Source organism: Bubalus kerabau, chromosome 20 (assembly GCF_029407905.1).
Source record: "Bubalus kerabau isolate K-KA32 ecotype Philippines breed swamp buffalo chromosome 20, PCC_UOA_SB_1v2, whole genome shotgun sequence".
NCBI classification, from domain to species: domain Eukaryota; kingdom Metazoa; phylum Chordata; class Mammalia; order Artiodactyla; family Bovidae; genus Bubalus; species Bubalus kerabau.
Window position 1 is genome coordinate 6,953,490 of NC_073643.1, and position 14,929 is coordinate 6,968,418.

At 39.4% G+C, this 14,929-nt stretch overlaps 1 protein-coding gene across 10 annotated transcripts in view; it reads right to left on the bottom strand.

Moving 5' to 3' along the window:
* Positions 1–1,533: 1,533 nt before the first annotated feature.
* GADL1 (glutamate decarboxylase like 1) overlaps positions 1,534–14,929 on the bottom strand; it is a 505,418-nt gene continuing 492,022 nt past the window's right edge. For 9 of the 10 annotated variants that reach the window (XM_055558455.1, XM_055558457.1, XM_055558454.1 and 6 more), the window contains one exon: positions 1,534–3,367. In XM_055558455.1, coding sequence (XP_055414430.1) covers positions 3,194–3,367 — 174 coding nt within the window. In that variant the 3' untranslated portion in view covers positions 1,534–3,193. Of the gene's footprint in view, positions 3,368–3,957; positions 4,233–14,929 lie in introns of those variants that run through there. The other variant, XM_055558459.1, reaches the window with a different exon arrangement.

The window sequence follows — 14,929 nt, forward strand, 5'->3', positions numbered from 1 at the left end:
AAACTGTGGTGCTTGAGAAGACTCTTTGAGTCCCTTGGACAGCAAGATCAAACCAGTCAATTCTAAAGGAAATCAATCTTGAATACTCATCGGAAGGATGGATGCAGAAGCTGAAGCTTCAGTACTCTGGCCACCTGATGCGAAGGGCTGACTCATTGGAAAAGACCCTGATGCTGGAGAAGACTGAGGGCAGGAAGAGAAGGAGATGACAGAGGATGAAGTGGTTGGATGGCATCACCGACTCAATGGACATGAGTCTCAGCAAGCTCCAGGAAATGGTGAAGGACAGGGAAGCCTGACATGCTATAGTCCATGGGGTCACAAAGAGTCGGACACAACTTAGTGACTGAACAGCAACAACAACCTGCCTTGTTACAGGCTGGCTTGTTGACTATCCGTTCTTCACATGAGCAGGGACTTCTGTCGGCTTCACTCACTGTGCATCCCCCCACACCTAGATAATGGCCGGGGACAGTAGGCCCACTAGCAATATGTTTAAAGGTCGAATGAATTACAATTAACCTTTTATCAAAAGGGCTTCCCTGGTAGCTCAGCTGGTAAAAAAAAACCCACCTGTAATGCAGGAGACTCTGGTTCGATTTCTGGGTCAGGAAGATCTGCCACAGAAGGGAATGGCTTCCCACTCTAGTATTCTGACCTAGAGAATTCCATGGATTGTATAGACTATGGGGGTCATGAAGAGTCACACACGACGGAGCAACTTTCCCTTTCACTTTTATCAAAAAATGTTTCTCGATCATTCAGTCAAATATCTGATTGGGGGATGGTATGTCTGTACATTTTAAGGAGAAAGAAGTGGGATGTTTGAAGTACCTGGTAGCATTATTCTTCCCCATTGAGCAAGAAACTGTCTCCTCACAAAAGAAGGCCTGACAGGAGTTGAACTGGGGCTGTGTGGGGTCTCCCATGGCCTGCCCAGATGAAGACAGACTGAACGAGAGGCAAACCCACACTGGTTATAACTGGCTTCATGTAAGGTGTTAACTAAAAAACAGACCACTTCCAACCTGCTCTCAATTATTTAACTAAAACACCAACAGAGCCCAATTCACGTACTGGCACCAAATAAGCTAATTTACAAAAGAGAAACAGACTCACAGACTTATATAGAAAACAAACTGAAGGTTACCAAAGGGGGAAGGGGGGGGGAGCATAAATTACGAGTTTCTGATTAACATATACACACTAATATACATATATGTGTGTGTGTATAACAGATAATCAACTGTGCTCAACACTGTAATAACCTATATGGGAAAAGAATCCAAAAAATTATATATATATATATATATATATATATATATATATATAAATAACTGAATCAAGCTGCTGAATCAATCAACCTACCACAAACAACACTGTAAATCAACTATATTCCAATATAAAATAAAAAGTTTTCAAAAGATATTAACACCTAAAAAATTAAAATGATTATGTATTGCTTACAAAATAAATAACATGTATTGGTACAATCCAGTGAAGCGGGAAAGACAGGAAAAGAAAAGCCAAACACACTGTGTGCTCACATTGCTTTTTTATTTCATTAAACCCAAATTATTGCAAACATCAGTTTCAGAACATTTTAGGGAGATGTTTAAACAAAGAGGTAACAAGAGATGCAATACACATACCACAGATTAAAGTAGTTCAGAGAAAGTTTAAAATATTCTTTGACCGATGGAGATACTGAGAAACCACACACTCTAAAATGAAAATATGGAATACAAGGAAATAGTGCATATCTGGTTTTTAACTCTTCAAAATTTAAATGGTGCAGGTTAGTGAAGGCGTACAAGATGGGTACTGAACATGCTAAGTCTAACGTCTGAACACTCAGTCACATGCCTTCCAAAGCGGAGCTCTAACCAAAGGTGTAACTGTGCCTTGTCGACCTCTGCTCCCGTCTAATACCTGAACACTCTCCATCACTTGCCTTCCAGAGGGGAGCTCTAATGAGAGTCATAATTGTACCTTGTTGACCCCTACTCCCACACCTCTGAATTCTGTTTATTTCTTAGTCAAAGGAAATTCTGCTAGAGATCTAGGACCAGGATTAGAGACAGAATTACAATTATCCACTCCCAGGATAAATGGCGGAGGTGTGTGCCCCAAAAGACCTCTAATTCCCTGATTCTCTGCCCAATATAAACCCTTTAATAGTCTACACTGCCATTTTAAAGCTTGAGAAAGGGAATGTTGTATAACCCTGGACTTCACTCTCGTTATTTCCTACAAGCAGAGATCAAGATAAGAAAGGAGCCCCTCAAGCTAAGAGGCATCTAATTAGAGACACGTATATCTAACATGTACTCCCAATTAATGACATGAACGATTTTGGGAAATGAATTAGGGACGTTGCTTTGATTAAAAGGCTACACTACAAAAGTCTGTGTCTTTTATCCTTAGCTCTAATTCAGATACTTTATAATAGATAGTGGTTAATTTTAACTTTTGAGAATAAACATTTAGCCTGCATAAAAGATATCTTTTCATAAAGTAAACATCTTATATATAGTTTCTCTTTTAAAAACAGCTTTGCTATACTTCTGATGCCCCTAAACATTAGTACTAAGAGCCCACAGCTGCATTCTCAGAGCCACCAAAGTATCAGATATCCCTTTGCGGGCAAACACATCAGAGTGAGTAGTACTCAGTTAATTCAAAGTTGTGTTAAACTGCTGGTTCTCAGATTTTACCTTGCCTAAGAAGCACCTGGAAGGCTGCATGAAGTTCAGAGCACCCGGCTCCCCCCACGCCCCAGGGATTCTGATTCAGTGGGTCTGGGGGAAGGCTGAGGCCAGGCATTTCTAACAGGATTCCAGGGCTGCTGGTCTCTGGGTCACACCTTGTAAACCATTCTTCCACCCGCTAATTCAGCTGCTCTTTCAAGAGCAAAGAGCCCAGAGCCCATGTGGTACTAAACTCTTTGGGGCTCTGTCCCAGGGGTCATCTGGGAGAAAACCCACCTCTCACTACCTCCTTTATTGCAGCAGTAGCCCCCTGGCAACTAGAGAGTACTTAACACTACTTGCTTAGCATTTCGGTTTTGCTGGGCAAGGATGTGGCATGTGTCCTACTCGCCCCAGAAGGGCTGCAGTGTGTGTGTCCCCGGATGCCCTGGACCCTTACCCGCAGGGCAGGACCCGCGCCTCTGGGGGACCCAAAGCCACAGCTACATGTCCCTCCCCAGGAGGTCTATCTCATCCAGCAGGAAGTCCATGTCCTCCCGGCTGACTTGAGGGCTGATCACCACCTGCCGGAAGAAGTTGACCTTCCCCCGGTGTGGCTGGTAGCCCAGCATGAGGCTCCCCTTCTTCATCATCCGCTCCTTAATGGCCGGGGCCACCTGCACGGGAGAGGAGGGAGACGGTGAAAGACCAGAACACTAAGTGTCACGACTGCGTCGCACCCAGGCACGGGCAGCGCACAGTGCGGCCACTGCTGTGGAAGCCCCTCTCATGCACACAGCGAGGTCGGCATTAGTACCAACAACTGGCTGAGCACTCATGGCACACGAGTAGTGATTCCAGCACCTTAGACAGATGAATTCACTTAATCTTCACAATAAGTCCACGCAAGACATACTATTAACATGCCCTTTCTAGGTGAGGAAATTGAGGTGCATGGAGATTAAATAGCCTGAGCTGAAATTTAAAACCAGATAGTCCCACCCAAGTCCTTGCTCAGAACCTTAAATCACAATGCAACACTGTCGCATTGAAAACAAACCAGTGTCCGCAGGGGTCACACTTTCAAAGGTGTCAAATGTTACATACCAAATTTGTCAGAACTAAAAAATACTTCAGTTCAGGGAACTCAAATAAAGATTAGTCAGAGATGGATAAAAATCACCCAAAATAACAGCCGTGCCTTGACAGTCTACCAAGGAAAACACTAAAACAGGTGCGATGTGCAGTTCTATTTTGAAGACTACATTTATTAGCTTATTCGTAGGACATACTGGTTTATTAATAGTAAATAGAAACATTGTATCCTTTATTAAGAGTGTACAGTTGGTAATAAAATAGGAACTTCATATTTGAAGGACTTCTGGTGAACACGGGGAGAACAGGCCATGAACGTCCAAAGGCACAAATTTTTCTACTTCTCCATTTCCATTTTAACTCACAGCTGCTGAGCGTGTCCTAAGTGAATATGGGGAGAGAGACTGGAAGGAGTGTGTGTTCTCTCTTGTCAGGACATGGAGTTAGCTAATAGGGAGAAACACATACGTAGCTAAAGTCAGACGCAGTGTGGTATAAGATGCCTGAGGTGAGAGGCATGAACCTCTGTTCCTGGGACTCTTCTCAGAGTGTGACCACCCCACCCCACCCCACCCAGCACCACTCTGGTTTGAACCACACCTATGATGTGTCAGGTACTTCCCTGAAGACATGCCAAACTGCTTCATCCAGCTCTCAACTTAGGGATCGGTTCCAAGCTTCTGGGAAGATCAATGCTTCAGACCTCTGGAGATCTATGTTGGACTCAACTAGAGTCTTATCAAGGGATGTCCAAGGGTCCTTTTCCCTAAAGGATTTTTTCGTATCATATGCTCATTTTAGACCCTAAATCTTATAACACATGGACCATAACCTGCTTAAAACAGCAAAAGCAGAGATCTACTAAGCTCAATCACACTGTCATTCCAGCGAAGGACTGAATGTCTCTCGTGGTATGAGGAACATAGAAAGAAAATACATGAGTTTTAACAAAAAGTAAATGTAGAAAAAGAAGATGAAGTCAGAGGTCATGTAAGTGAAAAAATACAGACCATCAGATTCTATAAATTTTGGGAAATGTGTCAAAAATTTTATCATGAACTTTTTAGAGATGCCGAAAACAGCTGAATCAGTACCACCTCCATCCTCTTAGCATAACTTAGAGACAAAAGTCCACTGGATTATGAAACTGGTCGGTAACTCTATGCATGTCCATTTGAAAGCCTTCAGCTTTTATGCTCTTAGTATCAGTTTTCTTCCAAAGATGTTTATGCAAGTACCATGTCTTATTAGATTATAAAATCTAGTGAAATAATACATAAGCAAATCAAAGTGAAGAAGAGTGTTTTCCATAAAAACTAAGTTGAATCCTTCGGAAAGACCAGATAAGGGGGAAGACGGAACTGCCAAACATTGCTGCTATCGAGGTAGGCGTGATGGAAGAACTATAAAAGCTTCACAACAAAGCTTTGCGCGTCCAGGCCAAGTCTGCACACAGGTGGCTGCCCAGGTGCTGAGCACGCTCTCCATATAAAGACTCCTGAGCTGGAAACGACAGATGATTCCTGAAGAGTGTAGTTTAGGCAAGAACCATAGATGCTCTCTGAGCATCAGACTTCTGCTCAAGACCAGCCTCACTGGCTCTTGGAAATCCTCACTTGATGGGAAAAAAAAATTCTATCAAAAGATGTAGAAATTGAAATGCACATAGATGTGTTTTAAGTTAAAATATTTAAGTTACGTATGCATCACATTTTTTTCTAGGATTATTTGCTTTAACTTGACCCATCCGCATACCCTCAGGTAGGTAGGCTTCCAGTGCAGCTGGGGATGTGAATGTGCATGTACGTGCATGTCTGTATGTACATGCATGTGTGTATCCATGTATGTACACGCACATGCACTTGTGCGTATGTGTGTACCTGTGGGTGTGTGTGGGCGTGCATATTTGCATGCATCGTGTGCATGCATGTGTGTGCATGTGCATGCATAATCACATGTAATTTAAACTTCCAACCCCCATCTGTCATGTACAGCTCTTACAATCCTTCCTAATCAGTCACAGGGCAGTGCAGAACTGTGGGCTGACTCAGGCTCATGCCAAGGGCACATTTGTTTCTCACTCCCAGAGTGAGAGGGCTCTTGCCTGTAAGCTGCAGGTGTGAGGTAGGTATGAGAGAGCATCACCACAGTGCCTGTGCTCACCAACCCCAGGAAGACCAGTCCACGTGGACAAAGGTCTGCCCAGGAGAGGCACAGACTATCAGTTTTAGAGCTAACAGCTTGTGGCTCTGTAGATTTTTTTTTTTTTTTTAATAAAAACATCCCTTGTATTTACCTCCATCTTCCTCTAGGTACCCAGGGTATAACCTGCTCTGGCCTATAGCCAATTTTAAATTTAAAACAGGCATGTTCTTGGCTCAAACTTAATTTGCATTGTCTATTCCTGTTTACTTTTCCTCTATTTTTCTTCCCCAAATGATAATTTATGCCTTACCTTTGGAGAGCAGAAGAATTCTGATTCTGGCCCCTAATGTTATCAGGGGCTCACAGGAGACACTTATCAAAATGAATGTCAGGTCTGCATTTCTTGTAAGCAAACCCAAAACACCTTCTAACATGAGCAAGGAAGGTAAAACTAAGAGGGCCACTTGGATGTTTTAATATAAAAATATTTTTGATCTTTAAATTCTTATTCCTTGTAAGACATAAAAATGTGCTTTCATGGGCAGAACACATGGCCTATGGACCAAACTTCTGAGACAAATTTTGCATCAGATTTTCAAAAATTATAAAGAAATGACTATCTCTGTGAGTCAGAGAACCAGCTAAGTAAGGGTTTGGCAGTAACAGCACACATCTTATCTTTGTACCCATGAATATAAGCTTAATTCCTATAGGTAATTTCTCCAGGCCAAGAGGGGAAAACTATCTTTGTTTATGAATACTTGATGGAAAAAGTAAACCGTAAGCAACACCAAGGCTGGTATTCATCAAATCTGCCACAAACTGTATTGCTAACAGTAGTATCGATTGCTACTGGTGTGGTGGTGGTTGTTTCTGTTAAATATTTTACCAACTCTAAAATCTGCAATGTGCTTTCATGTCTCTCATTCTCATGAACCCAAATTAAAAAAGAATCCACATTTTAGCAATTCAGAGACCAAGAATGTTCTTGTTAACAGCCAGCTTGTCACCTTTGAACCTAAAAACAAAAACAAAAAAACAAAACCAAAAAAAACCCACTTCCTATTTATAGAGCTTCAGGCATAATCCAGCACTGGGCACCTCAGAATATTCTCTTTTGCTGATCACAGCAGAGCAACAGTCCTAATGCGACAGGATGGAATATTCACAAGGGAAAGAAAATATGCACAAACTAAATGTAAGCATTCGAATCTCGCCTCTAAATGGAGCACACACGGAGGAAAGCAATTTGGCAGGAATAAGATTGCTTTCCAGCTCTCAATTATCTCACTGCTGGTTTTCCTTCGAATTGTAAATCAAATTCTTTTCTCATGCCTCAGTGCGCTTGTCCCTGCATCTTAAGTGGAGGAAGATCCTGACATTTCTATTTGGTTGCACAGGAACTTAATCCACACATTTCTGTAGGATTGCTGTCCTCCCCCCACCCCCGCCCCTACCTTAAACTATGTTTCAGCAGTGATTTAGCCATTTAAATAGAATTCTGTTGTCACACCCCTGCCACATAAAGCAGTTTCTGGTATTTAAAAGTTGTTTAAACCCAAGGGAAAAAAAAGACAACTCTCTCCTTCTGGTCAAGCACAGTAATTTGATAGCAAATAACTGACCAGGTGTTACCACAGCCTTTTATTAAAATAAAATTGTCATGTCTGTAAAATGACATTTCTTGTTTAAAACGTGTAACTTATTTAATGTTAAGCAACACGTTTATTTCCCAATATACAGTGTTTCTTAAACTCCCTGTAAGGAAGTTCATTTTTTCCAGTCCGTTACAGACATACATTTGTGAAATGCAATAAAAGTGAATTACTAAATAAAAATGAAATAAAAAAGACATAAAAACAAGGTCCTATTGTCTAGCACAGGGAACTATACTTAATATCCTGTGATAAACCATAATAGAATAGAACATGAAAAATAACATATATATATATATATATATAACTGAGTCATTTTTATATAGCAGAAATTAATATAACATTGTAAACCAACTATACTCCAATAAAATGAATTTAAAAATTTTTTAAAAGAGAAAAAAAGTAAGAAGGTTAAAAAAAAAAGACAAAAATACAAGCTAAATTAGTTTTTAAAGTCAACAGTAAAGTTACTGCTATTACAAAAGTTTCTGAACAGTTACTCTGGATTCCCATACTTTACTTGTCTCAGACTGGTAACACCCAGCTCATGTATCTGCAGGGGGCTACCACATTTTGAGGACTGAAGCTCTGTTTTACCTCCCTCGGTTCCTTAGGGGTGTACATCATTTTAGTTATGAATCTTGGTGTTATTTTGCGTACTTACTTCTGCATACTGGCATAATCTCCATACCATTCTGAGACGTGTTTCTTTTTTCACTATGCCATTGGTGCCATAGCTTATCTAAATATGTCCCACTTGTTGAATCTTGGAGCTGCTCCAGTTTAAATGGCATTTCCGTGAAATCATGAACCTAATTGTGAAACCTCTAAATCAGTTCTTCAAAGTCTGGTTCAGAGATTATAAGAGTAAATGTCTCAAAAGCTTCTAGACTTCAGGATCTTTATACAACCTTTCCCATCATTTGCTATAGGAGTGAGTTAGTCACATTTTTACCTGGAAGACATGGGCTGCACAACATCCAGAGTGACTGAGAAGATACGCCCGTAATTAAAGGAAGTGATCCTTTTCAGCAAATGCAAGGGACGAAGACTGCATACATGTGTGCTGTGACTCTAAGACAGCAGCATCATTCAGAGCTTCTAATAAATCTAGCGAGATCTGTGTTTGCTAAATTCTCCCTAAATCTAGTGAGATCTGTGTTTGCTAAATTCTCCCCTGAATTGATGTTCTTCAGACTCAATTTTAGAGTTGTTTTCTCAACTTCATTTTAATTAAATCTTCATTTGCTAATCTCCAAAGATTCTTTGAGGAGTAGGAGGCTAAACTCATAATAACTTAAACATCTTGTGGGTAGAGCATGGGGTGGAAAGGTGGACTAAAAAACTGGAGAATAAATTTTAAGAGTTTTATTGTAATTGATACTTTTTCTGGGATTATCTTGTCTAAAAGAGAGTTAGTTGTATTGAATGCAGAAAATTATCTACATTTTTTTCTATGAAAGTCACTTGAAAGAGTTTTTTATTTCTTTATATTAATACTTACATTAAATTTCACACATCTTTGGCCTCTTCTGTATTTCCCAGAACAGAGTTTATAGCCACACCAAAGCCACTCATTACAACACATGGTTAAGGAAATTAACACCAAGAAAACTTTACAGTGGGTGCTTATTCAGCTGCTATGCTGAATGTTAGCTGTTCTAGCTCTAGGGTGACAAGTTTTCTTTTTTTCTGTAAAATGCCAGACAGTAAATATTTGGGGCTTTGTAAAGTCATACAAGCTCTGTTGCAAGCACTCCACTCTGCCACTGTATCATGAAAGCAGCCCTGGACAATATATAAACAAATGAGTACGGCTATTTAGGGACTTGATTTAGGGGCAATGAAATTTAATATCGTATGATTTTCAAATGTCATGAAATAGTAACTGCTTTTCATTATTTTTCAACTTCTTAAAAATATTAAGCCATTTGTAACTCCTATGTTGTACATAAAGAGATGATAAGCTAGATTTCGTTTTGGACATAATTTACTAATTCCTTGGTTAAAATGGAAAAAATGTATAATGATATGTAAAATCTACCCCTTACAAAGAAAAAGTGAATGAAAATTAGGTTCACTGGGCTTCTTTCAGAAATTTTGAATTGAGCCAGGAAATGAAGAAGCTCTTCCTGGCCCTTTTTCTCCAGTAGAGCATGAACCCAGAGCCAGAGATGGGTGGGCAGGGTGGCCACAGTTATTCTTGAACCATCATTAACAAGTAGCTTGCTTTATATTGTTTTCCCAAATAATCTGGGTTATGAACTTGAGGTGAGTTCTTCTGAGAAGGATAATAACATTTAGTCATGAAAAGAGTTGGTACAAAACGTCCACACTTGATACCTGGTACCTAACACAAAAATGTTTCCAAAACATATAATAAGCTATATAACTCCTTTCCCCTTTAAGTCACTTTTTTGGTATAGTCTGGGGACATCCCAGATTTGCTGAGCCCAGATAGAGATGCAGTGCAGATCAAAGTCGGGGCCAGAATTCTAGTCCTGAGGAGAACTAGCATGACTAAACCGTTCAGAGTGCTTGAGTGGGCTTTCCAGGTGCCTTCCTTCTTCCAAGGTAAGTGCAGGCCAGCCCAGTGACAATCTAGGAGCCTTCCCAGTGCAGATAAGCTGAAGGCCAACCAATCATTTGGGAGAAGCTACCCTGAAGACATTCAGGCAGTCCGTAATGCCCTGTTTTGCTGTTGATAGAAAATAAGATGTGAGAAAAGGTGTAGCTCCTGAATTTGTGCGTGAGTGTCTCTGGAATCTGTCTCCATAACTAAAGCATCATGATGGTCCTTGCATGAGCCAGTAAATGGAAGGTGATCAGAACACCTATAACTGAATCATAGTCTAAACACAGATTTGCATCTCATTTTCCACTCAGCATCAAGTAAGAAATGAGTTGTACTCTTCAGTGGAAAAATGTTCCATCAATTTTTGATCATGAAAGAGCTCAAACATATAAAAACTTTCTAAAACTTAAATGAACATTTTTATCTTGATTTCTTCTGACTGTACATAAGAACTGGCTTTTCCAAAATTTAAAATTTGTATGAAAACACAGAAGTCTGCAAATAACCAAAGCTCTCCTGAGAAAGAAAAACACAGCTGGAGCTATCAGGCTCCCTGACTTCAGACTATACTACAGAGCTATAGTAATCAAAACAGTATGGAACTGGCTCCGAAACAGAAATACAGATCTCTAGAACAGAATAGAAAGTCCAGAAATCAACCCATGGACCTATGATTAATTAATTTATGACAAAGTAGGCAAGAATATATAATGGACAAAAAAAAGTCTCTTTAATAAGTGATGCTAGGAAAACTGGACAGCTAATTAAAAGAAGGAAATTAGAACATTCTCTAACCATATACAAAAACAAACTGCAAATGGATCAAAGACCTAAATTTAAGGGTATTTACATATTATTTACATACATTTACACTATAAAGCTCAGAAAAAATATAAACAGAACACTCTCTGACATAAATTGCAGCTATATCTTTTTTGATCCACCTCCTAGAATAATGAAAATAAAAACAAAAATTAAAAAAAAAAAGAATGAGACTGGAGAACAGTATGGAGGTTACTTAACAAACTAAAAATACAACTACCATATGACCCAGCAATCCTACTCCTGGGCATATATCCTGAGAAAACCATAATTCAAACATATTATGCACCCCTATGTTCACTGCCACACTATTTACAATGGCCAACACATGGAAACAACTTAGATGTCCACCAACAGATGAACTGATAAAGAAGATGTGGTATATACACACAATGGAATACTACTCAGCCATAAAAAACTGAAATGATGCCATTTGCAGCAACATGGATGGACCTAGAGGTATTATACTAAGGCAGACAGATAAAGACAAATATCTTATCATATCAGTTCTATGTGGAATCTAAAAAAATAATACAAATGAACTTATTTACAAAACAGAAGCAGATTTTAAAAACAAATTCATGGTTATCAAAAGGAAAAGGTCAGGGGGAGGCATAAATTAGGAGCTATACACACTACTATACATAAAACAGATCACCAACCAGGACCTACTGTGTACTACTGTGTATAGCACAGGGAACTCAATATTCTGTAATAGCTTATATGGGAAAGAACCTTAAAAAGAATATATATATGTGTGTGTGTGTGTGTGTGTGTGTGTCTATGTATGTTTGTATAACTGAATGGTTTTGCTATCACCTGAAACTAACACAACATTGTAAATCACCTATACAGCAATAAAATGGAAAAAAAATTATTTTCATGGGTTTAACATATTTCTGCTATTTGGATATATGTGAAATCTATATAAATGAACACTATTATAACAGTGAAACTTTCAATCAAAAAAAAAAAAAGAACTGGCTTTTCCTTTACACATGCAGTTCAAAACATACTGAAATGGATTTTGAATTCAGCTAAATATACATTCTCCAGTTTGCAACCTCTATATTACACAGGGAAGTTGTTGCTAAATGAGCAGCTATTGAAAGAAAGCATTTCCTTACAATCTAAACATGTTACAGTCACAGTGATTTTTTAGTCTTGCACAAAAAGTTCCTTGTGGTAATGGTTAGCTTTACATCTTTTAAATGGAGTAAAATGAATCTCTCACCCATTACTAAAGTAATAGTTGCTATCTCACAACATAGAAACTGTTCCATTGTACTTCCAAGCACGTTGGAGTAATTTGCCCCAAATGTGATATTCTATATAGCATAGGCATTTGCCCTCCTAACATAGTTTGCTTTTGTCTATAAAATTGTTCTGATCTCACAGCCCTAAACTGCAGAAATCTTGTTTATGGCTGATCACAAAGGCAGTTTCCACCTCCCTCCGACCCCCATCAAGGAAAAAACCACTATCTACCAGAACATTAATGCACTTCCACATTTCTGAGAGCGTTTCTGACTCAAAGGTGGAAAACCATGATATTATAGTGATGGATACATGATCACTGGTCTACAAACTCTGTTCAAAGCTGGGTCTTCACTTTATTTTTCTTTATAGCCCTCAAAAGCTAATGTAAATCCTTGCCAGGAAATAATGCTTTACACTTGTAAAAACACAGAAGTGCACACCTTAAAAGGTGAACTTTACCTAAAGCTTGTAAATTTAGAAATGAATAAATAAATTAATTAAGAGAGAGCACACAGATATGTGAGATGAGGCAAATAACTTCAGTTCCTGGTGCTCCAGTCTCCTCACCTCTAGGAAGGAGATGATAATAATAGTACAGACCTTTTCTTAGGATTGATAAAATATGGAGTGTGATATTGTGGGTGAAGTGCTTAATGCTGTGAACAAGCAGTCTGCAATGGAGATTAATATTCTCACTCAAGAAGAGTCTAGAAATACAAATAAAACCCACAATGGGGGTACCACTTCACAAGGGTCAGAATGGCCATCATCACAACGTTTATAAACAATAAATGCTGGAGAGGGTGTGGAGAAAAGGGAACTCTCCTACACAGCTGGTGGGAATGTAAATTGGTACAGCCAATTGTGAAGAATAGTATGGAGGTTTCTTAAGAAACTAAAACTAGAACTACCATATGATCCAGCAATCCTACTCTTGGGCATATATGCAGACAAAATTTTAATTCAAAATGATCCACACACTCCTATGTTCAGAGCAGAACTATTCACAATAGCCAAGACATGGAAACAACCTAAATGTCCATCAGCAGATGAATGGATAAGGATGTGGTGCATACATACAATGGAATACCACTCAGTCATAAAAAGAAGGAAATAACGCCATTGCAGCAACATGGATGCAACTAGAGATCATCATAGTAAGTGAGGTCAGAAAGAGAAAGACAAATACCACATGACATCACTTACATGTGGAATCTATAATATGGCACCAATGAACTTATGAAACAGAAGCAGAATCATGGACATAGATAACAGACTTGTGGTTGCCAAGCGGAGGGGTTGGAGAAGGATGGAGTGGGAGGCTGAGGTTAGCAGATTTAAGTTTTTATATATAGAATGGATAGAAAACAAGGCCCTGCTGCATAGCACAGAGAACTATATTTAATATTCTGTGATAAACCATAATGGAAATGAATATAAAAAGAATATATATGTGTGTATATAATATATATATAACTGAATCACTTTGCTGTACAGCAGAAATTAATAACACAGCATTGTAAATCAACTATACTTCAATAAAAAGATATTAAGACTGGAAAAAAAAAATAGTCTAGAGAACAAAATCTAGAAAGGAAATGGAGCCTGAATCGGGATGTTTCTTTCTAGTTCTACCACTAGTTGCTTGTCCCAAGGCAACCACTTGCGTTCTCTGTAGGTCTGAAAAGTCACGCTGACCACTGTTACGTGCTGTAAAGGGCATTTTGCGCATGGTGGCACTTGAAGCTTTCCTTCATGGTGGACAGTGGCGACTGTTGGAAACTGTGGCCTGAGCCTTTCTGGAGGCTCTGCAGCACATCAGATCAAATGGACTGTGACAAGGAAGAGCAAACCTGGCTCTGCGTGAGACCTGTCCCTTTGTTTACGCTTTGTGCTCTGTTGCTGGAGCTCAGCCACAGTGACTGCACCTTTTGTTAGACGATGCTGCCTACAGCCTGAAACATACAGGAGAGCCCATTCTCAAGATTCTGAACTTTAAGAATCTGTTCGTGTACAGAACAGAGAATAACATGTGTTTTCTTGGAGGTTTACAGGAGCATCGTGACCTGCCCTATGTGACAGCTGCAAGAATGAAGAATTCCAGAAGTCTGTAACAGCTAACCAGACCCATTCTCCCAAGTTTGCCTTTCAAAGTGCTTGCTGACACCCTCTGGGGAGTCTGGGGTTTCTTTAGGCACGAGCCATCCGTCACGTTCCATGTCCCTGAGATAAATCTTTTCTCTGCTCCAAACTCCAATGTTTCGGTTCGTTTAGCCTCACTGCATGCAGGCACACAGACTTTAGTAACATACCGCTATACTGACTGACTAGAATTCACATAAAATTATAGAGGATCGCAGCTGAGTTGTGACTGAGTTAACATAATCTTTCATTATGTTTGAATTTGCAGTTTTTCTTTTGTATGCTGGAGCCATCTTTAGAAGCTAGCAAGTATTTTTCAATGCCCTCATTCAATTTCAATGTTCCATCCCCACGCTTAAGTTGCCTGATGACTAAATAAACTGGCTTTATCACATTACAATGGCTAAACACCCAGTGTTCTCTACCTGTAATTATCAACAACACTCCTTTTCACTTGTAAGAGTGTCTGAGTCTAGATGCCAAGTTGTATGGTTTAAACTCACCATAAACAGACCGAGAGACTAGTTTATGGACCAGTGATCCAA